Below are 23,243 nucleotides of genomic sequence, written 5' to 3'. Positions count from 1 at the left end.
TATATTCCCGTTATAATACTTGATATGCAGATAAAATAATTTATCTTCCTGGAGTTTATCTAGCGGTTTCTGAACGATGTTGTGCTCCCTACCCGGGTGACAACACAAGGCATCACACGCACAATAACCGGAATTTAAAACTGTGAAGAAACCGACCGATATACATAGTAGACTAGGATTTGTGCGCTCAACGCTCATCGTTTCTTTATGCCGTGAACTTTTTAATGTGCACTCGCGGTGCACTGCGCCCTCTGACTCCATGTTGCTTTAAGCGCATCATTTTGCACCCGGGATGCGCATAAGCGCATTGTGCCACGCTTTCATATATTTTCATAGTTTTGTGCACTTAAAGATGATTAAAAAAAATCTTGTTCTCACGTATCTATCATATATTTGTTGCCCCTTTACAGAGCTGCACATTACGTTTACAATAAACTATAAATCTTGAAATGTTATATTATTTGTGTAGGCCCATATAATTATTTACATTCATATATAAATTAAATATAAATTGGTTTTTTTTATAAATGTATTTAATAAGAACACAAAGTAATTTGTACCTTTTCATTAACATTTTTAGATTTTATAAAATTAGTCCAGAGATGTTTTTTCAAGAATTACTTTTTGTAATTGCAAATTTTTTTAACTATCCACTCACCTAATTTAATATATATTTTTGTTATAGCTTATGATTATATATTTTTATTTTATTGCTCAACAGTAGTTCTCATCGCCGATGAGGTCTTTTGTATTTAAATATTTTGAGAAGGTCTTAAAAAAGTATAGTATAGTCATTCCGTTTCATGTTGACCGAGTTTGGTGGTACTTTAGTTGAGTATTTGTGCACATTTATGTGTGTGCGTGTGTGGTCAAACTGCAAACACAAAACAATTCACAATTATTATCTAGTAATGTTCACATCACCAAATACGTTTCTAAAACATTGTAACATCAGCTTTGTGTACTAAGCATTAAACTTTGTTTAACTAAATGCAACATATTTTACAGGCAATACAAACTGTAAATGTCTAAAACAAAACAAATATATAACATTAGGCGTTTAGGCGCTAATCGCAAATAGCGATCTTCATAGTGATACACAAACCATCACAACACTTAAACAACATAACACTACTCACCACGCTGGGAATATAATGTAAGATAATAGTTTTAGCTGGAATTATTAAATGTTCAAATCTTCATTTGAGATCAACATGGCTTTCTCACTCAGTTCTCTAAGTTCAGTTTGTTTTTCCCTGCACTTCTTCCTGCACGATCACATCACTTGCGCTCACCGGAACAACGTCCTTAAAAGGGGCAGCACCCAACATCAGGGATCTCACACACACACACACACACACACACACACACACACACACACACACACACACACACACACACACACACACACACACACACACACACACACACACACACACACACACACACACACATCCCTGAAGAGATGGAATGTTTTTTTTTTATCCTGTTTCAAAACTAACACAATGCTGCCATCTTGTGTTCATTGAGGGGAGGGCACACACAGGCACAATACATTATACAAATAAATATTTATAAAATATATATATATTCATCTGAAAAATAGTATAGTCATTTAAAATTAATCTAAGTTCAATTGCCAAACATACAATCTTAATTTAATTGAAATCAAAATATGATTTTACAAGATATGAGACAATTTCTGTTCCTCTTTTTTGTCCTTATTTAATCCCTCGCCATGGCAACACCGTTTGAGATATCCAAAATCCGTTCACATTTTAGCATCTTCCGTATCTTTGTTTCATGTTGACCGAGTTTGGTGGAGATTGAATAAATCGCCTACGAGGAGAACGTAAAAACTCAGACCCCGATTTAACCAAAAATTCACCTTAAAACCAAAATATCTGACTTCCTGTTGGTCGGAGCTAATGACTGTAAATTAGAAAGTTGTCCGGCTCGAAGAGAACAATATATGTACCGAGTTTGGTGACTGAAGATAAAACTAACCCCCCCACTTTTGTCAAAAGGTGGCGCTAGAGAGCCCCTCATCCCCGCCCATTTCTGATGCTTTGCCAATGTGTACTGACTGACATCTCTGATGTGTGTGTTGAGTTTCAAGCAGTTTCAAGCAATTTCAAGCATGCTAAGAGCCTCAAAACAGCCAAAAGATTATTAAACTTTGACACGTTGCCATGGCAACAGTATTTGAAATTTCAGGAATCCATTTCATACGTCTCTATCTGTCATGTTTTCACATTATACTGATGAAGTTTGAAGTAAATGGGGTGAAAATAAGATGGTGATTCAAAGCATTTTTGAAAGTGACACACTTCCTGCTGCCAGTTGGTGGCGCTATAACTTTGACTCACAAAAGTCATATCCATGTGATCGGCCTCTTACAACGAACACACAGCTGAAGTTTCATCCAAATCAGTCAATGTTTGCTGACGTTATAACACACTTCCTGTTTCCCTTTTCTCGCCATAAATTCGTTGCTTCGCCACGGCCAAACCGTTTGAGATATCAAAAATCCGCTCGCAATTTAGCATCCTGGATATGTTCTCTTCATGCTGACCGAGTTTGGCGATGATCGAAACAATGGCCTCGGAGGAGTATATTAAATTCCAGAGCATGGGTTTTCCGAACAACCGATTATAGCTCACTTCCTGTTGGGCTGACGCATAACTATGAGCACGAAAGTTGTTTGGCCCGATGAGGTCTATATGTGTACCGAGTTTCATACATGTACGTGCAAGTGTGTTTGATATATGGACCAAGTTTTCAGACCCCACTTAAGGGGGCGCTGTCGAGCCCCCCTGCCACGCCCGGGTACCAGCTTCAGCCCGGCTCTGATGGCCGCGCATTCCGACGCCTGTGCGAAGTTTCAAGAGTTTTCGAGCATGTTAAGGGCCCCAAAAGTACCCGAGAAGTCGAAAAAAAAAAATAAAAAAAATAAAAAAAAAAAAACAAAGAATAATCTGAGGAAGAACAATAGGGCTCTGCGCCCTTTCAGGGCTTGGGCCCTAATAATAATAATCCTAAGGAAAACAATAGGGCTCTGCGCCCTTTCAGGCTTGAGCCCTAATAAAGTTGACTTGACTTGACATATAAACCAGCCCATTCAGACTGAGACAATCAAGTTCAGCATATGCACACTTTAAATAAATAAATGTTCAATACATTCAGTAGGCCTGTATATAATTCAATAGGCCTAATTTACGGCATTAAATCAAAATACAAGAACATACTTAAGGCTTCAAAATTTGGTTCTATAAATTATTTATTTTATATTAGTGAATCAAGGAAACGTAACATTTAAATTGATTTTCATCCAGTATAAATCAGTCTGCAATTCTACATAGTTCTACAACACATATCTACATTCATATGCAAAATGTATATTTTCTTATGAGTTCAATTTAAATTAAAGCTGCGAGCAGCGATGTCGGGCCCAAGCCGGTGGCACCGCCACCCCGGTGGCATCAGTTTAACTGTGCACGGCAGGCAATAGGCATTTAAAATGGGAAAACATAAAAGGACTATGTCAAAGTCATCTGAATTCACCACATTAACTGCAGCAGTTGGTGCTGCTATGACCACAACAGCCACATCTATGAGATCAATTACATTTATATGAATTTCATGTCAGATTATGTCAAAGGTCAAATTGGAATGAGTTCAGAATACCATTCGAATGCTGATATTGTTTTATTCTAACACTTCTCTTCATGTGTTTTTGAGCTACCTTAGCTACCGTTTGTGCACCAATCTTATGCACCATAAAACATGCTTTCATTTCAATATGGGTGGTCCAATAATTTTTTTTTAATAAAAAATGTATAAATGGAGCCAAATCACAGAAACTGCAAAGATGATTTTAATATCAGTGTCAGGTAAGAGTAAGATGCGTGTCTACATTTTATGGAAGTTTATTATAAATAGCCACTTTTATAAAATCATGTGAAATTTATGTTTTAATACATTTATATTATATCAGTAAATAATTAATTTAAAGACATGTGCATCATACGTGATCTTGGCAAACACATCACATGACGTTTTTATTTCAAGTGATAGTTATTTGTGATAGCCTATATGAAAGGGTTAAATTATGATCAAGAGAGAAAGTCACACACACACACACACACACACACACACACAATGATAGAGTGAGAGAGAGGGGGAGGGGAAGGACTGAGAGAAAGGCACACACACAAACTCACAGGGTGAGAGAGAGACCCCCCCCCCCCCACACACACACACACACACACACACAGATAGAGAGGGGGAAGGGGAAAGACAGGCAGATGGCATTCCATAGACTTAATGGTTTGTATACTGTACAAACTGTACATTCTATCCCCCTACACTACCCCTAAGCCTACATATCGCACACACACACACACACACACACACACCATAGCTGTCAACCCTCCCGTTTTTTCCGGGTTTCTCACGTATTTTAGCTCTTTTCCCGCTGTCTTCCCGTTTTAGTATTTTCCCGTAAAATATCCCGTATTTTTACGTTCTGATTGTGTTAACTCAGAACACGCAACTATCTGGTTTAGTGCCAGAAGACGCGAATGAGAAGTCGCGCGCACTGTGAGAAAATTTTCCGTGCACTCATCCAAGAGCGCGCACACGTCTCTCAGCGCGCAAATATTGAGTTCTCTTTCAAGTCTTGCTCTTGAACGGACAAACTCACGCAAAAAGTATGTCAACATATTGATGAGTATTCTAGCAGACATAGTCTGTATATGGCTTAAGTAAGCTTTATACAGTCCAGAAAAGACGACGCATATCCGAGGTCTTAAAGGGGCAAAAGCCTTTACTGCTGTCTGTTTAATGTCAAACAAAAGACAAGGGCATCACTCACTGCACTTGATTGAATAACTTTTGTAAGTTTAATACTTTTTGTAATTGCAAATTTTTTTAACTATCCACTCACCTAATTTAATATATATTTTTGTTATAGCTTATGGTTATATATTTTTATTTTATTGCTCAACAGTAGTTCCCTTTCGAAAGGGAACTCTCGCTGCGTCTAGCTGACGCTATGGGGAACGCCCTCGGCGTGACTGGTGTCTGAAGCTACTATCGAATCACGGCAAAGTCTTTGACCGACGTCAGCCCATGACGTCATCAACGTGCGACCCGGAAGTATAAAAGGGCGCCGTGCCAACACATACACATCTTTTTCGTCTTCAGGGACTGTTTGTTTGAAGCGGTATCTGCAGATCTGGTAAAGTATTACTAAACTAGGAAAAGGATGAAACGCACAGAGAAGAGGCAGAGCTTTAGGAAGTGTGTTGACCCGTGTCAGAGATTTCTGACACCGGGAGACACACATTCTCTGTGCGTTTATTGCCTGGGCGAAGAGCATGCACAGGCAGTTCTCGAGGGAGCTGCCTGTGCAAACTGTGAGCAATTTCCAGTTAGAACGCTCCGTTCTCGTCTGGCCCTCTTCTCGAGGGAAGAGGGTGCAACATCTGGGGCTGCTGATGTGAGTTCCGCTCTCGCTGAGGCGGAGCGGCGGCGCACTTCATGGGGTTCCCAGATGGAGCTCGCTGATCGTCTGGAGAGAGGTGTGGTACTCTCGGACGATCAAACGGCTGACGAGAGCGACCTGCAGGTCGATGTGGAGAACGATGGTTCTCCGCTGAGACCTGCAGCGGGTGCTCTTCGGGACGGGCAGGAGATGGCTGAGGAGGATGATGAGAGCGACCAGGACCTGCCTGGACCCTCTCAGCCACCCTGTCCCGCGTATGCCGAGTTGCTGGATGCTATGGAGCGCGCCACGGACAGGCTGAGGCTGCCCTGGCGGCGCGCTGGGGGAGAGGTCGCTCGTGGACGGCTCGACGATCGATTTCTCCCCGGTCATACACCAGCACCTCAGATGAGCCTTCCATTCCTACCGGACCTCCATACTGAGGTCCAGGCGGCATGGAAGAACCCGTTCTCTGCCCGCATTCACCGACATCAGCGGGCAAGCTTTGCTGATGTCGAGGGAGTGGGTAAGCACGGGTATGTGTCGATGCCTCCCATAGACGAGACGTTTGCGAACTATCTCGTCTCTGGGCAGGTGTCGACACTGAGAGCTCCATCTCTGCCATCCAAACCGCTGAAAACTACCTCGCGGTTGAATGGCAGGGCATACGCGGCAGCAGGTCAGGCTGGTGCGACCCTGCACACGATGGCGGTGTTGCAGGCGTACCAGGCGGACCTGCTGGAGGATCTCGACCAGGGGGCCGGGCTGTCCCCTGAGGCGGTTGCTGAGCTGCGCCGCACCACAGATCTGTCTCTCCGGGCCACCAAGCAGACTGCTGCTGCTATCGGCCGCTCTATGGCGGCTATGGTGGTTACGGAGAGGCATCTGTGGTTGGGCCTGGCTGATATCGGGGAGAAAGAAAAGGGTTTTCTCCTCGATTCACCGGTTTCGCCTACTGAGCTTTTCGGCACCTCCGTGGAGGCGGTGGTTGGAAAGTTCAGGGAGGCGAAGGCGCGCTCAGCGGCATTTAAAACATGCATACCGCTGAGATCCGCGCCCCCACCCAGGCAGGCGGGACCTGGTCCTTCACGGTCTGAGGACCGTAGGCAGGACCAGAGGGCTAGCGTCTCCTCTCGTGCCCCCCCTCCTTGGAGGAGCAGGGCACAGAGGAGACGGGACTCCCGCGGGGGGAAAAAGGATTTAAGGGAGGTGATCCAGGACAAACGTTCCCAACGAAGGCGTTGGTAATGGGTCACTTCCCTTGAGGGCGGTTACATCATAGCCCTCTCCTTTTTCCTTTCTATGTCTTTTTATGACTTTTTACCCAGGCGCTTCTTACATCAGGCCTGAGGCGGGCCTATGATGAGTAGTACTATGTTCTGATGGCCCGCCCGGAGAGTGAGAACGCCCCTTTCAGGCATTCATGGGCGGTAGAACATGGTGGTGAGAACTGCACAATGAGTCTTCGCTCAGCATGCCGCAGGTGAGAGTGGTCTTTTTTGTATGTAATACTAAAAATATGTATTTCTTACAGACCCCAGGTTCCTGTATAGAGTTGGGTATTCATCAGAGAGAACTGTCTTTCCCCTGTTTAGTTAGGCTTGAACACAGCACCATTATCTGGGCTATGTGTGTGAGCGTGTGTTGGCTTTCCCTGGTTGGTCAAGATGGCGCCAGATAGGCCACCGCTTATGGTTATCAGAAGATGGGCCTCCTCTCATTTGAGAGTATTGTTAGGCCGCCGCTCTTAGGCGGTAGCACACTTTTCTGTTAGAATGTAGTGGTTGTCTACCGCCTAGGGTTATTATGTGTCTTCGGTCCCCTAAGCCACTGCAGGTTGGATTAGTTTGTCTCTGTTACGACTGAGCGCTACGGCGTCAGTTGGTATGTGGTAAAGGAGGCGCGTTGCTGAGGCACCGTCACCTTTTTTGTTGTACTTAGATCAGAGCCTCCTCTCATTGAGAGTCTTTGGGTTTAATAGCAGTCAGTTTGTTTGTCTGGCAGTTATTTCTCGTTTTTGCGAAACTCGTACAGCTTGTAGGCTTCTACAAGCCTCCCTGGAACGGGTCCCCATTGTAATGGGTAGCTATCATGTGTTAGGCCTCAGCAGGCCTCCATGAAAACGAGCCGTTGGGTCTAATATTACTACAACCCACATTTTTCAAACATGGCGGTCCCAGTTAGCAGGAAGGATTGCACCGTTCTCAAGAATAACGGTGATAGTGGTAGGCCTTATCAGGCCTCTAGTAAGGCAGGTGACAATGCTTAAGCATCAAGGTACTACTAGCCTAGCTGGCTATCAGGTTAAATAGGGGTGAATACGCTCTCCTGAAGGTCGGCTGTCAATTGTAGGCCTCAGTAGGCCTCTTGAACAAGGCGCATTTTCAGTTGGAAGGCCTCAAACAGGCCTCACTGGAGGTATGTACCGATGTGCGCATCAGGACAGCTAGCCTGGAGGCTATCAGGTTGTAGGCCTCATCAGGCCTCCCCGAAGGCCCGCTGGTAGGTGTAAGGCCTTACTAGGCCTCCTTGAGAGTGAGCTCTCAGGTTGTGATCACTACCAGAAGCAGGTTGTAGGCCTCATCAGGCCTCCCTGAAAGGCCTGCTGTTAACTCTAAGACCTTACTAGGCTTTCCTGAGGGTGAGTTCCCGGATTGTGGTCACTCTCAGAGGCAGGTTGTAGGCCTCATCAGGCCTCCCTGAGAGCCTGCTGTTAATTCTAGGCCTTAATAGGCCTCCCTGACTCGAACAAGGTAGTAGGCCCCATCAGGCCTCCCTAAGGTGTTCCTGGGGTCCAGTCATCTGAAAACAGTTAGCACGCATTGCATACAGGTAGCAGGCCTCTCCAGGCCTCCCTGAAGGCTGCTTATCAGGTAGTAGGCCTTAATAGGCCTCCCTTGAGGGCGAGTTCCTTAATCAGGATGCTCGAAAAGCCTGCGTAGCTTGACTGTCGAGTCCCAGATGGTGGTCACTCGAACGAGGTAGTAGGCCCCATCAGGCCTCCCTGAGGTGTTCCTGGGACCCAGTCATTTGGCACGTATTGCAATCAGGTAGTAGGCCTCTCCAGGCCTCCCTAAAGGCTGGTTATCAGGTAGTAGGCCTTAATAGGCCTCCCTTGAGGACGGGTTCCTTAAACAGGATGCCCGACTAGCCTGCGTAGCTTGACTGTCAAGTAGTAGGCCTCCATTAGGCCTCCTTGAGAAAACAAGGGTAACCTCAGCAGGCGGTATTGCTGTCAGGTAGTAGGCCTCACTAAGGCCTCCCTGAGGACGGAGTCCCGAGCCTGGATGCTTGGGTTTCCAGCATGGCTTGCGGTTAGGTAGTAGGCCTCTATAGGCCTCCCTGGAATACCCGCTATCAAGTAGTAGGCCCACAGGGCCTCCTTGAAGTTGAAGTTCCTGAGCTAGGCACTTTAATTACCAGTTCTCTGTGAGAACTTGTGGTAGTTGGGCCTACAGCTGGAGGTTACTCGCCAGGCAGGCTCAGCTGCTCCCCTCAATGAGGGTCGTCTATGAGTGCTCAGCCGCCTGAGCCTGGTCAGACGGTCGTAGGCCTCTCATGAGGCCTCCCTGTTAGATCAGTCATTAAGGCCCTTTCGGCCTCCCTACTGCTTTGAAACACAAGCACCTGGTAGATCCTTGATTTGAGCAGGCAGACTCCCCTCGATAGCAAGGGTTGAAAAGCACTACGCTGAGTGTTGCTCTCTTGGATAACCCGTCTCTGAGTTCCGGGCTAAGTAAGACTGCCTGTGTTTCAGTCCCTTAGCTTGGACGCCCCTTGGGCACCATCCAGAGGCTCTGTTTGAACAGACAGGGTTGGCTAAACCGAAGTGTCCATAACACTTAGGGCACCAGGTCAGGCCTCCCTGGTGGCACTCGGGAGAACATTTCCCGAGTAGTGACTGGCTGGGGTTCCTTCGGGTCCCCTAGCCACATTCCCTTGAAGGGACCCCTTCTTTGGAAGTAGTGGTCCCGGGCCTTCGAGCTGTCTAGATGGAACTCCACGCAGTGCGTTAGGGTTCCGTTTAGTTGTATAGCTTGGGCTATGACCGTAGGGAGTGCTGTCACTGTCAGCCCAGGACCTGAGGGGGAATCGCTCAGGTTTTTTCTATGAATTACTTGAGTTGACAGTTGTCACTGCCAATGGCAGACACTCCCCTCAGCATGGCGGCGTTGGTATATCGTTCCCCATAGCGTCAGCTAGACGCAGCGAGAGTTCCCTTTCGAAAGGGAACGTCTAAGGTTACGTATGTAACCTCTGTTCCCTGAGAACAGGGAACGAGCGCTGCGTCGCGTTGCCATGCTTCAGGGCCTATCTGCCATACAGTCCCTTCAGACGAGAAGATGTGTATGTGTTGGCACGGCGCCCTTTTATACTTCCGGGTCGCACGTTGATGACGTCATGGGCTGACGTCGGTCAAAGACTTTGCCGTGATTCGATAGTAGCTTCAGACACCAGTCACGCCGAGGGCGTTCCCCATAGCGTCAGCTAGACGCAGCGCTCGTTCCCTGTTCTCAGGGAACAGAGGTTACATACGTAACCTTAGACGTTCTCATCGCCGATGAGGTCTTTAAATATTTTGAGAAGGTCTTAAAAAAGTATAGTATAGTCATTCCGTTTCATGTTGACCGAGTTTGGTGGTACTTTAGTTGAGTATTTGTGCACATTTATGTGTGTGCGTGTGTGGTCAAACTGCAAACACAAAACAATTCACAATTATTATCTAGTAATGTTCACATCACCAAATACGTTTCTAAAACATTGTAACATCAGCTTTGTGTACTAAGCATTAAACTTTGTTTAACTAAATGCAACATATTTTACAGGCAATACAAACTGTAAATGTCTAAAACAAAACAAATATATAACATATAGGCGTTTAGGCGCTAATCGCAAATAGCGATCTTCATAGTGATACACAAACCATCACAACACTTAAACAACATAACACTACTCACCACGCTGGGAATATAATGTAAGATAATAGTTTTAGCTGGAATTATTAAATGTTCAAATCTTCATTTGAGATCAACATGGCTTTCTCACTCAGTTCTCTAAGTTCAGTTTGTTTTTCCCTGCACTTCTTCCTGCACGATCACATCACTTGCGCTCACCGGAACAACGTCCTTAAAGGGGCAGCACCCAACATCAGGGATTACCAGTCCCCACACACACACACACACACACACACACACACGTTTGTTTTTGTGAAATGTGAGGACATTCCATAGGCGTAATGGTTTTTATACCGTACAAACCGTATTTTCTATCCCCTTACACTGCCCCTGCCCCTAAACCTAGCCCTCACAGGAGACTGTGCAGTTCACTTTCTGTGAAAAAAAACTTGTTCTGTATGATTTATAAGCATTTTGAAAAGTGAGGACATGGGGAACGTCCTCATATTTCACCCTCTTTTTGTAATACCTGTGTCATACCCATGTCATTATACACATTTGTGTCCTGATATTTCACAAAAACATGCCCACACACACACACACACACACACACACACACACACACACACACACACACACACACACACACACACACACACAGACACAGACACACAGACACACAAACCCCTTAAAGCTATTTCATTTATGGGACACAGGAAATATTCTCATAAACCATGTTTTCATTGTAATTTGTAGTATATTTTTAAAGCTACTTGGTTACATTTTAATAATACATTATTTAGTATGTTTTTAAAGATATTTTTATTATGTGGACACATGAAATGTCCTCATTAACCACTACGTTGTAATAACAGTGTAATACCCATGTCATTATACAAATTTGTGTCCCTAATAAATCACATAAACAAGCACACACACACACACACACACACACACACACACACACACACACACACACACACACACACACGGAGAGAGAGAGTTTCAAAAATAACAACACTGCTACCTTTTAGTGAGGGGAGGGCAGACAGAGAATAAATATTCAGAAGAAATATATTAAATAAAATAAATATATTGATCTGAAAAATAGTATGATTATTTTAAAGCTATTTGGTTACATTTGAATAAAACATTGTTTTAGTATGTTTTTAAACACACACACATACACGTTGTAATACAAGTGTAATACCCATGTCATTATACAAATTTGTGTCCTCATAAATCACAAACAAGAGAGAGAGAGAGAGAAACAAGTTTTTTTTTATCCTGCTTCAAAACTAATACAATGCTGCCATCTTGTGTTCATTGAGGGGAGAGCAGCAGACACAGAGAATTTATGTTCCCCTTTTTTGTCCTTATTTAATCCCTCGCCATGGCAACACCGTTTGAGATATCCAATATCAATTCACATTTTACCATCTTCAGTATCTTTGTTTCATGTTGACCGAGTTTGGTGGAGATTGAATAAATCGCCTACGAGGAGAACGTAAAAACTCAGACCCCGATTTAACCAAAAATTCACCTTAAAACCAAAATATCTGACTTCCTGTTGGTCGGAGCTAATGACTGTAAATTAGAAAGTTGTCCGGCTCGAAGAGAACAATATATGTACTGAGTTTGGTGACTGAAGATAAAACTAACCCCCCCAATTTTGTCAAAAGGTGGCGCTAGAGAGCCCCTCATCCCCGCCCATTTCTGATGCTTTACCAATGTGTACTGACTGACATCTCTGATGTGTGTGTTGAGTTTCAAGCAGTTTCAAGCAATTTCAAGCATGCTAAGAGCCTCAAAACAGCCAAAAGATTATTAAACTTTGACACGTTGCCATGGCAACAGTATTTGAAATTTCAGGAATCCATTTCATACGTCTCTATCTGTCATGTTTTCACATTATACTGATGAAGTTTGAAGTAAATGGGGTGAAAATAAGATGGTGATTCAAAGCATTTTTGAAAGTGACACACTTCCTGCTGCCAGTTGGTGGCGCTATAACTTTGACTCACAAAAGTCATATCCATGTGATCGGCCTCTTACAACGAACACACAGCTGAAGTTTCATCCAAATCAGTCAATGTTTGCTGACGTTATAACACACTTCCTGTTTCCCTTTTCTCGCCATAAATTTGTTGCTTCGCCACGGCCAAACCATTTGAGATATCAAAAATCCGCTCGCAATTTAGCATCCTGGATATGTTCTCTTCATGCTGACCGAGTTTGGCGATGATCGAAACAATGGCCTCGGAGGAGTATATTAAATTCCAGAGCATGGGTTTTCCGAACAACCGATTATAGCTCACTTCCTGTTGGGCTGACGCATAACTATGAGCACGAAAGTTGTTTGGCCCGATGAGGTCTATATGTGTACCGAGTTTCATACATGTACGTGCAAGTGTGTTTGATATATGGACCAAGTTTTCAGACCCCACTTAAGGGGGCGCTGTCGAGCCCCCCTGCCACGCCCGGGTACCAGCTTCAGCCCGGCTCTGATGGCCGCGCATTCCGACGCCTGTGCGAAGTTTCAAGAGTTTTCGAGCATGTTAAGTGCCCCAAAAGTACCCGAGAAGTCGAAAAAAAAAAAAAAAAAAAAAAAAAAAAAAAAAACAAAGAATAATCTGAGGAAGAACAATAGGGCTCTGCGCCCTTTGGGCTTGGGCCCTAATTAATACTTTGGTTCAATGAAACAAAAAGATCAGTCTCAATTTAGTAAAAAGCCTTAAACTGGCCCAAAAATCTTGATCATTATCAGATAAGCACAGTAAAACTGTTGCTTATTATTGAGGGTAAAAATAAGTAATTCAATTTTTTAAGAGTTTGTCACCTGCAGTGTGAATGTCTAGTCTCTCTGGTTGTGTATAAATCTCTGGTGTGTTTTATAGACTGACTTCACAGCTGCCACAAGATAATATGTGCATGACCTCATGCACATAAAATACCAGAAATATATGCAAATAATAAAAAAACTAACAAATATATATCTGATTAACATCTGAAGTGACAGGCACTGGCTGAAGTTTGTCTAAAAACAAATTGTAGTTATGAAATTATTAATGAATGAATGAATGAATGAATGAATGAATGAATGAATGAATGAATTAGTAGTAGTATTAACCTTTAAATGCATAAATGTTTCACCAATAATTATTGCGACTTTAGCGACTTGTATCTATATCTAACACAGATGAATCTCTAACTGTCGCGATAATACAAAAGTTACAATTCCAGAAGAATAAAATAAAGCATATTTTGTTTCCTTTTGGAGTTTGGAAGGGTTCAGTTTGAGCAGATGTTTTATAGCATCACCACTGTCCTCGTCAGAGCTCATTTCCCAGTACATTCAGCATCTGGCTCATATTATCTCAAACATATTCTCAAAACTTTAATTTTTAACATCTTCAAAATCAATATTTTGATCGCTGACAGCTTCTTCACTAGATCCACCATCAAGTGACAGTGACACTAATATTTGATCGCATTCAGCACTTGATCTGCAGTAAATCGCTGAGCCATTTCAAGTTTTGCTGATGATGCTTCCTCTTCTTTTGTTTTCTGCCTGTAACTATGAGTGAAACGTCACTTCATCATTGTGTATCAGACTTGTTGAACAGTCATCAAATTCAGTCATCAAAGATTCAATTATTGTTGTGCAGAAAAAATACACTTACACTGTTGCGCACCTCGGGTCTTTAGGGACCCTATACAATTTTTACAAATAATGAATGGGAAAAAAGGCATTCTTTTATAGTTTCATATTTATTTATTGTTATATTGTTCATAATGCATTGATTGAGGAATACTAAGAAGGCTGATGTCTAATGTAGTGTGGTGATATCGCGAGAACAAGGGGTTGGACGGGAGAGTGATCAAGAGGGTGAAGAGAGTGATCATGTAGTTGAGAGTGTGTTAATAAAAGTTGAGATAACACCGATACGGACTGGTAATTGAGAACATTTGAACATTTTTGTAATCAAAGAAAGTGTTGAGCCACTGTTAGGAAGACGGTCATACTTTGACTTAAAGATTCTGAAAACCACAGACCAGGTTGCTACAATTGAAAATTCGTCAGAAAGATTTTTGAAACTTGAGACTGAATTTCACTCTTTGTTTAAAGGACTGGGATAAATCAAAGGTTACAGCCATAAAGTATCAGTGAATGAAAAAGTCACACCTGTAGCTCAAGCTTTAAGGAGAGTACCCTACCTGATGGTAGAGACTGTGAATTAAGAGCTGGACAAAATGCTGGAAGATGGCATCATAGAGGAACTGCACAAAGGATCTGAATGGGTGTCAAAAATTCTTCTAATTCCAAAAAAAGACACTAAAGAAATAAGACTTTGTGTAGATCTGAGAGAAGTGAATAAAGTGGTGATAAGAGAAAGACACCCAGTACCAACAATAGACAGTATACTGCAAGCAATGCAGGGAGCAAAAGTGTTTGCAAAACTGGACGCACGTAAGGGTTTCTGGCAAGTTGATCTGGCACCTGATTCCAGAAAAATGACAACATTCATTACACACCGGGGATGCTACTGTTTTAGGAAGGTTCCATTCGGATTGTCCAGTGCTCCTGAAGCGTACCAGAAGGCCATGGACTCTGTGTTATGTGGGATGCCAGGTGTGGTGTGCTACATGGATGATGTGGTTGTGTTTGCTGAAAATGAAAATGAGCTGGAGCAAAGACTAAGAAATGTTTTTCAAAGATTCCAAGAAAAAGGGCTGACCTTGAATAAAGAAAAATGTTTCTTTGGACTTAAGCAGATTGAGATTTTGGGTCATGTTGTCACAGCCGATGGAATTAAACCAGATCCACGAAAGGCTGAAGCAGTTTTTAACGCTCCCAGACAAGAAAATGTTACACAATTACGTTCATTCTTTGGCACTTATGGATTTTTGATGAAGTTTGTTCCCAATTACGCAAATCTGTCTGAGCCTCTCAGAAAACTGACCAGACAAGGACAAGAGTGGCAGTGGTCATCTGAAGCAGAAAATGCGTTTAAAAGCCATGCCTAGCATACTTCAACGTAAGTGCTCCAACAGTTGTGATTAGCGATGCAAGTCCAGTTGGACTTGGAGCAGTTTTGCTTCAGACGCAAGAAGATGGAGCTAAGAAGCCTGTAGCATATGCGAGCCACTCTCTGACACCCATGGAAAGGCGTTACTCTCAGATAGAGCGGGAGGCCCTAGGGTGCGTATGGGCGGTGGAACACTTCAGAGCATATTTGTGGGGAGGCAGATTTACTCTTCAAACAGATCATCGACCTCTCATTTATATGCTCAATCCAGAGAAGTCAAAGCTTTTGCCTCCTAGAATACAAAGACTTGGACTGAGACTGTATCCATATGATTACAAGATTAAACAAATTGCAGATAAAGACAATGTTGCAGATTCACTTTCCAGACTTCCTTTACCAGAAACGGAGGACAGCAGTTACGTGGACATGTATATGGACAGAGTGTTGTCTGTAAACATGATGGATGTACAAGCCTTGACTCTTGAGGAACTTAAAAGATCTACAATGGAAGATACTACCTTGACACAACATATTTCCGTAGTGGAGACAGGACAGTGGCCAGCTTCAATTCCTGAAAGTCTACATCCATATAAACGCTGCTCAGATGAGTTGTTAACCCATAATGGTCTTTTGATGAGGGGACACCGGATTGTTCTTCCTTCCAAGCTGGTTCAGCAAGCTTTGAAAATTGCACACGAGACACATCAAGGTGTAATTCGCACAAAGCAATTTTTGAGAAGCAAATTCTATTGGCCTAATATGGACATGGATGTAAAAAGAATGATCAAAAACTGTAATGCGTGTGTTCTGAATCAACCCTTGCATGAAGATCAACCACTTCATCCATTGGAACTACCACCCAGACCGTGGACCAAGATAGGTGTTGATTTGGTGGGTCCTATTCAGAATGTCTATATACTCACTGTTATAGACTATTACACATCATATCCTGAAGCAGTAGTCATTGCCGACATAACTTCTGAGACCGTTACCAAGGAAATTATGAAGATATTTGCCCGATTTGGGTATCCCTTGGAAGTAGTTACTGACAACGGGAAGCAATTTGTCAGTAAAGTCTTCGAAGCATTGCTGAGAACTAGTGGAGTTAAGCACATTAAGGCCTCACCTTACTACCCCAAAAGTAACGGTAAAATTGAAAGATTTCATCGTTACTTGAAGAAAGCTTTCAAAGCAGCTAAAAGTGAGGGAAGGAATTGGAGAGAAGATCTCTCAAAGATTCTTCTTGCCTATCGATCCACACCACATAGAGCATCGGGTGAGACACCAGCTTATCTGATGTTTGGACGAGATGTGCGTACGAAGTTGCCTAGTCTCATAGCTGACAAGAGAGAAACAAAAGACATTGAAAGTCATCATAAAAGCTACAATGAGAAAATTAAACATTATGCAGACATGACAAGACGAGCCAAAGAACACAACTTTAAGTTAGGAGACGTTGTATATATGGCGAGTATGGAAAATCGAAAGCTGGACTCTAAGTATAGAGACACTCGCTATGTACTGCTGAGGCACACATCGGACAATTCCTTTGAAATGGTGAATGTAGAGGATGGCTCTAGGATTGTGAGAAATGTGAAGCACATTCGTCATGTTCCTGTTCAGCTGGAGATTAGCACACCAGAGCCTGCAGAAACACAAAGCGATCAAGGAACTCAAGATACAGTGGTCAAGTCAGATTCCAGTTCCAGTTCCAGTTCCAGAACTGTTCCAGTTCCAGACACTGGTAGCAAGCCTTTGACTACCCGTAGTGGTAGAGTGATTAAGAAACCTGCTCGTTTCAAGGACATGGTCATGTAAAGTTAGAGTATGTTTGTTGACTGTTTAGTCAGTTTTGATTAAAACAATATAGTAGTATATTGTATTCAGAGTAGCTGTAACAAGGGGGTTGAAACCAAAATTATTTTGTTATTTGACAAGATAAGTTCTCTAATACTAACAAAGGGAGGGATGTAGTGTAGTGATATCGCGAGAACAAGGGGTTGGACGGGAGAGTGATCACGAGAGTGAAGAGAGTGATCATGTAGTTGAGAGTGTGTTAATAAAAGTTGAGATAACAACGATACGGACTGGTTATTGAGAACAACAGCACAACATCTAACTTTTAAAAAATCAATGAGGGGGAGGGTAGTGAATGACGTCCTGGGTCACTAAAGACCCACGGTATGCGTTTAAGGGTTAATTAGGGGTGTAACTGTTCTAGGTAAAAAAAATAACCAAACCACACTGTAAAAAATTCCTGTAAATTTACATGGAAATTTAACAGTAAAATGATGTTTTCAAGTAATAACAGCAAGTTGCTGTTATTTACATTGCATCATGGGAAGACTTCACTTCGGGTTGCGTGGTCGACCAACAACAGTATTGCACTGTTATTTAACAGAATCATACTATATTTTTTTTCCAACGTGAAAAAGGCGGAATTTTGGATTATCTACACGAGGTAAGTTTGCAACTATTTATGATTGTATTTGCCTCTTTTTAAATTACTTATTACTTTAAAATATTACAACTTAACATCAAATAACACTACTGTTATTTAAATCTGGCGACTCTAGGTAAAGGGGTGATTGAGCGACCGACGAATCGATTGTACATGCAAGCATCAGATACAGGTAAGTATCCCTCATTGTCATCCAAAATGGATATTTTACTAAACGTTATCCATCAAAATATGACTGGGACTCGGTAGGAGTGAACAAAATCGATTGTTTTTTGTTGTGTGGTAACTTTTAACGTGCGCCAGAGTCATGTAACTTACGTTAGCCTATCTGCTAGTGTTTGCCACTACGTCCGATTTTAACCTTCAAGTAACGTTACTTCTAAAAATAATATTATAAAGATCAAGTGAAGCCTTTGTAATTTTAAATAGGCTAGAAGCCGGTTAAGTTAGTGAACGGGTAACGTTATACGATAGCAATCAAATTGCTCGCGAGTCGTGAGCTCATTTGCACAGACACACACACACAAGCGAAGTTTTCATGTGCTAATCTTTTTGTCTGTTAATGGTAAGTGAGGTACGAAATGTACAATTCTTGTTGTAGTATAATTACTGCATATGATTTTGCAAACCGCTACTGGTTTGATCACACAACTATTCGCGGCATGCCAATCTTGGACCGCATCTGCAACAGCCGTTTTATGAAGACGTATTTAACGTGAATAGATGGGATCGGCTAGTTAAGCTATCTGTTCTTTACAAAACATCTCTTTTTTTATCTAGTGGTTCAACTCCTAATGGCTCACTTCGCAGAAAAGCATGAAGGACTCATTCTACGAGAAAATGTAAGTTTGTCTTTGTGTTTGTCTTTCATTGTGGTTGTTAGTTCTTGAAATTACACCTGTATAGGAATGGTTCAGCCAAAAATGAAATTCACTCAAATTTACTCACCCTTATGCTTTCTAAAATTCATAAGAATTCAAGGGGCACAGATGAAGATATTTTAATGAAGAAATTATGTCTGTTTCCCTATAAAATGCAAGCAAACTTGAACTTCAGACTCCAAAAATGTCATAAATTGTTATTTTTGACAATAGATGTCTGCCACTCCTGCTGACCTCAAGAAGACGGATAAACTGCCTGTGACTCCTCGTTTGATCCTGCTTGGTAAGTATATCATATTAGACATATCTGCAATTTGTTTTACTAAAACAAGGCTCACACAAGTTTTACTATTAGAAGTTCCACATTTATGTGCCTTACATTAACATTTATGCATTTGGCAGAAGCTTTTATCTTACATTGCATTCAAGGTACACATTTTACATTTGATCAGTTCTTGCTTTCCCCTGTGAATCGAACCCATGACCTTGGTGTTGCCAGCGCCACGCTCTACTGTTTGAACAACAGGAGCTACAGGAAAGCCTTATTCTAGAATCCACTGTCTTTGAATCATGTTGTATTGCACTGTGCTGGGCTACGTTTCTCAAAAGCATCATAAGCCTAGATATATCTTATCTAGATAATCATAGCCACCAGTTGGTCTCTACGATCAACTTAGGCGTATGATGCTTTTGAGAAACGCAGCCCAGGTTTGAATTTAAAATATTTATTCAACTAAGCCAAGTCTTATTCTTAGTTTGAGAATTTAGTTCACCTATAGAAACCTCAGTTTTTTTTTATCACTATACACTTTGTGTTTGACCTTTTTTCCCATCTTGAATAATGGCTTGCCGTTAAAGTGCTAGTTCACCCAAATATTTGAATATTTTAAATCTGTCATTAATTCCTCACCCTCATGTCGTACCAAACCTGGAAGAACTTTGTTGATCTTCAGAAAATATATTTTTGACTGAGAGCTCTCGGAGTTCATAAAAAATATCTTAATTTGTGTTCTGAAGACGAACAAAGGTCTTTCGGGTGTGGAACGATACGAGGGTGAGGAATTAATGACAGAATTTTTGGTTAAACTATCCCTTTAATTAAAAAAGACAAGAACAAGGTTTGATGTTGTCATCCTGTACTCGCAGTCAGGTTGTTACAAATCAATATAACATTTTGTCAATGGGTCAGCAATGTCACTTAGCATTCAAAGACATGACTTTGTGTGCCGTTGTCAGGTTATGAAAGAATTTTCTCACTGCCTTTTCTACACTTTCTAGAGATCATAGAATAAACATTGTTCTATTCATTCCTTTATGGTTTAGGTGAAAATCCGGGGCAATGGATGAAACGGTGGATGATCAGCCTGGAAGGCCGAGTAATCTGCGAGGGTGTGCAACCAACTTTTCTCACTGGACTTGCTGCATTGTTCTCTTTGTATTATATCTTTAATTTGCAGTACCAGGAGGAAGCAGCTTCCACACTGGAATTCATTCAAAGGTAAATTTGCACTTATGTTATTTATTTCTATTTAATTTGTTAGTATTAGTTTGGTGAATCAAAGGAATAGTTCACCCAACAATTACATTTATCATCTCATGATTTACTCGTCCTCAAGCTAACCTAGGTGTATGACATTCTTCTAATTTATAACTGCCATTTTGTTTTGTTCTATCCTCTGTACAACCTACTTTGGGTCAGAGGTCACCCTTCTGCCGGAACTCATCTCTCTCGTAAACGAGCATAAGGCTTTTGCCGGAAGCCAGTCATTATAGTTTATAAAAGTTTAAATAACTTTTATATTTTTCTTACAAGACCACATCGCTTGACCTCAGAAGGCCTTTAATACCCCCAGGTAATAAAGGTTGAGTAAATTATGGGATAATAAATTTAATTTTTGGGTGAACTATTTTTTTCACAGTGTTAGTTCATCCGAAAGTGAAATTTCTGTCATTAATTCTGTCAGCAATGTCGTTCTACACCCGTAAGACCTTTTTTCATCTTTGGAACACAAATTAAGATATTTTTGATGAAATCCGAAGTTATCTGATCCACACATAGACAGCAACGTCATTGCACCTTTTGACATCCAGAAAGGTAGTTGAAAACATGATTTAAAAATTGTCAACGTTACTGCTGTAGTTCAACCTTAAAAGTGATAAGAACTTTTTGTGCACCAAAAAAGCAAAACAAAAATTAAGATTTTATTTAACAATATGAACCGTTGTCATACGTAGTGAACTAGTATACGTAGTGCAGGATTCCTTGTTTACATCCGAATGCCAACTCAGTATTGGCTGAAGCTGAACACGTAAGCAGACATGCATACATGTGATTTTGTCACAGGAAAAATGTCTTAATTCGTGTTCCGAACATTAACAAAGGTCTTACGGGTGAGTAATTAATGACAGGAATTTTATTTTTGAGTGAACTAACCCTTTAAGAAATAGTTCCAGCTAAAATAATGATATCATTTACTTTACTTTGTTCTCTCAAACTTGTGACTTTTTTTTTCTTTAAAAGGCCATAGTAACACAATACAATAATATATAATTTGGCAACATTTGTGAATGCATTAACTAACATGAACTAACAAAGAGATATATATACATTTGTTACAGTATTTAATATAGTTCATTGATTATGTTAGTTCAGTGCATTAAATAATGTTAACATGTACACCCTTTTTATTTTAACAATAATAATGCAAATGTTGAAAATATTTAAGATTAATACATGCTGTAGAAGTATTGTTCATTCTTAGTTCATGTTAACTAAAATTGTTAAAAGAACACGTCGACTTTTGGGGACTATCTTATTCACCGTATCACTCCGTGCGTATCATAACTCTGTCTGACGCACCCCACGCTAGCCTAGCTTAGCACAAAGTCTGGAGGTAAACGGCTCCAGCTAGCCTACTGCTCAATAAGAGACAAAATAACACCAACATTTTCTTATGTACATATTGTGATGTGTATAGTTACATTGTGTACAAAGACCGACAGAAAATGAAAAGTTGCTATTTTCTAGACTGATATGGCAGGAACTGTACTCTCATTCGTGCGTAATGATCAAGGAACTTTATTGCCGTATGATGGGTGCAGCGGCACATTGATATTACACAGCGCCTGAAAATAGGCTAACTTCCGTCTACATAACCTACGTGACAACCTGCTTACAGAGAGCACTGGAGACTATTTTCAGGCGCTGTGTAATATCATTGCGCCGCTGCAATCATGGGATGGCTCAAAGTTCCTTGATCATTATGCAGGAATGAGAGTATAGTTCCTAGCCATTTCGGTCTAGAATACGATGTAACTATACACATCACAACATGTAAATAGGAAAATGTTGGTGTCATTTAGTCACTTATTGAGCAGTAGGCTAGCTGGAGCCGTTCCAGTCTTTGTGCTAAGCTAGGCTAGCGGTGGGTGCGTAAGACAGAGTTATGGCACGCACAGAGATGAGACTGGTATTTATGGATTTATCTAACTCTAGGGGACATGGTGAATTAGATAAAGTCCACAAAAGTCGGTGTGTTCCTTTAACAAATGACATTTTATTGTAAAGTGTTACCAAAATTTTGATAATCAAAATCATACCATATAAAATCATTGTTCACTGAAAATATCTCTCTTATTTTAAAGACGTTTTGTTGGAATAAATCCTGAAAAGGGGACCAAGGCTGCACGAGGAAAAGTTACATCCAAAAAAACTGGGAAAACGGTGCAAAAGAAAGCCATAACTGTCAACACCAAAGTGTCAGACCTTTTAAAGAGACTCATGGACTTTGAGTGGGACTTCGTTTAAAAAGTGTAGTTGACACACCCCACACCCATGCAGGTTGGTTTCTGAAAAATGTGCTGGCCTGGTGAGTTATACTTTATACTTTTATACCAAGTTATTTAGGTATTAAAAATGCTGATGCTTTGTTAAAGCCTGTTCTAGTGGTTTTTTTTATTTTATTTTTTTTATTTTTTTTTATTAATTATTGGTTTGTTTCAGTGCAATTGTTTTTTTGGAGTAATGTTTGGTGAAGCCTGATTCAATTTGTATTTTATATACTGGAGGATTGTCTATATATTGTTTGTTTTTGTTTGTATGTTTGCTTTTTTATTAGCCATTTTTGTATTTTGATATGTTGTTGGGTGTTTATTTTTTTATATGCACTGAATATTACTTGAATACTTTTACATTTTTATCATCATAATAAAAAAAAAAAAGACTAACTTGGCTCTATTCCTTTTTGTTACCCATAGACAAATATAAAATGCTGAGTTATTAGTTATTATAGCATTTAAAATGTGAATTATTGGGTTGTGACTAGTATGTAATTTAACAGATATCAACGTAAAAAAATTCCCTGTAAAAAAACGGTAATCTACTGGCAGCTGTGGTTGCCAGCATGATACTGTAAAAATACGAAGCACTACTGTTTTTTAAATTAACAGCTAAATTCCGTTTTTTCAGCTACAGTAGACAACTGTAAT

At 41.2% G+C, this 23,243-nt stretch overlaps 1 protein-coding gene across 1 annotated transcript in view; it reads left to right on the top strand.

The window, feature by feature from the left end:
- The window catches only part of LOC307137025 (uncharacterized protein), a 636,016-nt gene extending 613,002 nt beyond the window's left edge, over positions 1 to 23,014 (top strand). The window contains exons 2-5 of the mRNA XM_079834505.1: positions 18,655 to 18,716; positions 18,969 to 19,038; positions 20,079 to 20,253; positions 22,401 to 23,014. Coding sequence (XP_079690631.1) covers positions 18,669 to 18,716; positions 18,969 to 19,038; positions 20,079 to 20,253; positions 22,401 to 22,563 — 456 coding nt within the window. The 5' untranslated portion in view covers positions 18,655 to 18,668 and the 3' untranslated portion in view covers positions 22,564 to 23,014. The remainder of the gene's footprint in view (positions 1 to 18,654; positions 18,717 to 18,968; positions 19,039 to 20,078; positions 20,254 to 22,400) is intronic.
- The last annotated feature ends 229 nt before the right edge of the window (positions 23,015 to 23,243 follow it).

This window comes from Gobio gobio, assembly GCF_949357685.1.
Source record: "Gobio gobio genome assembly, chromosome: 14".
NCBI classification, from domain to species: domain Eukaryota; kingdom Metazoa; phylum Chordata; class Actinopteri; order Cypriniformes; family Gobionidae; genus Gobio; species Gobio gobio.
Note: the sequence above shows the minus strand (reverse complement) of the source record. Positions and strands in the feature narration are given on the sequence as shown.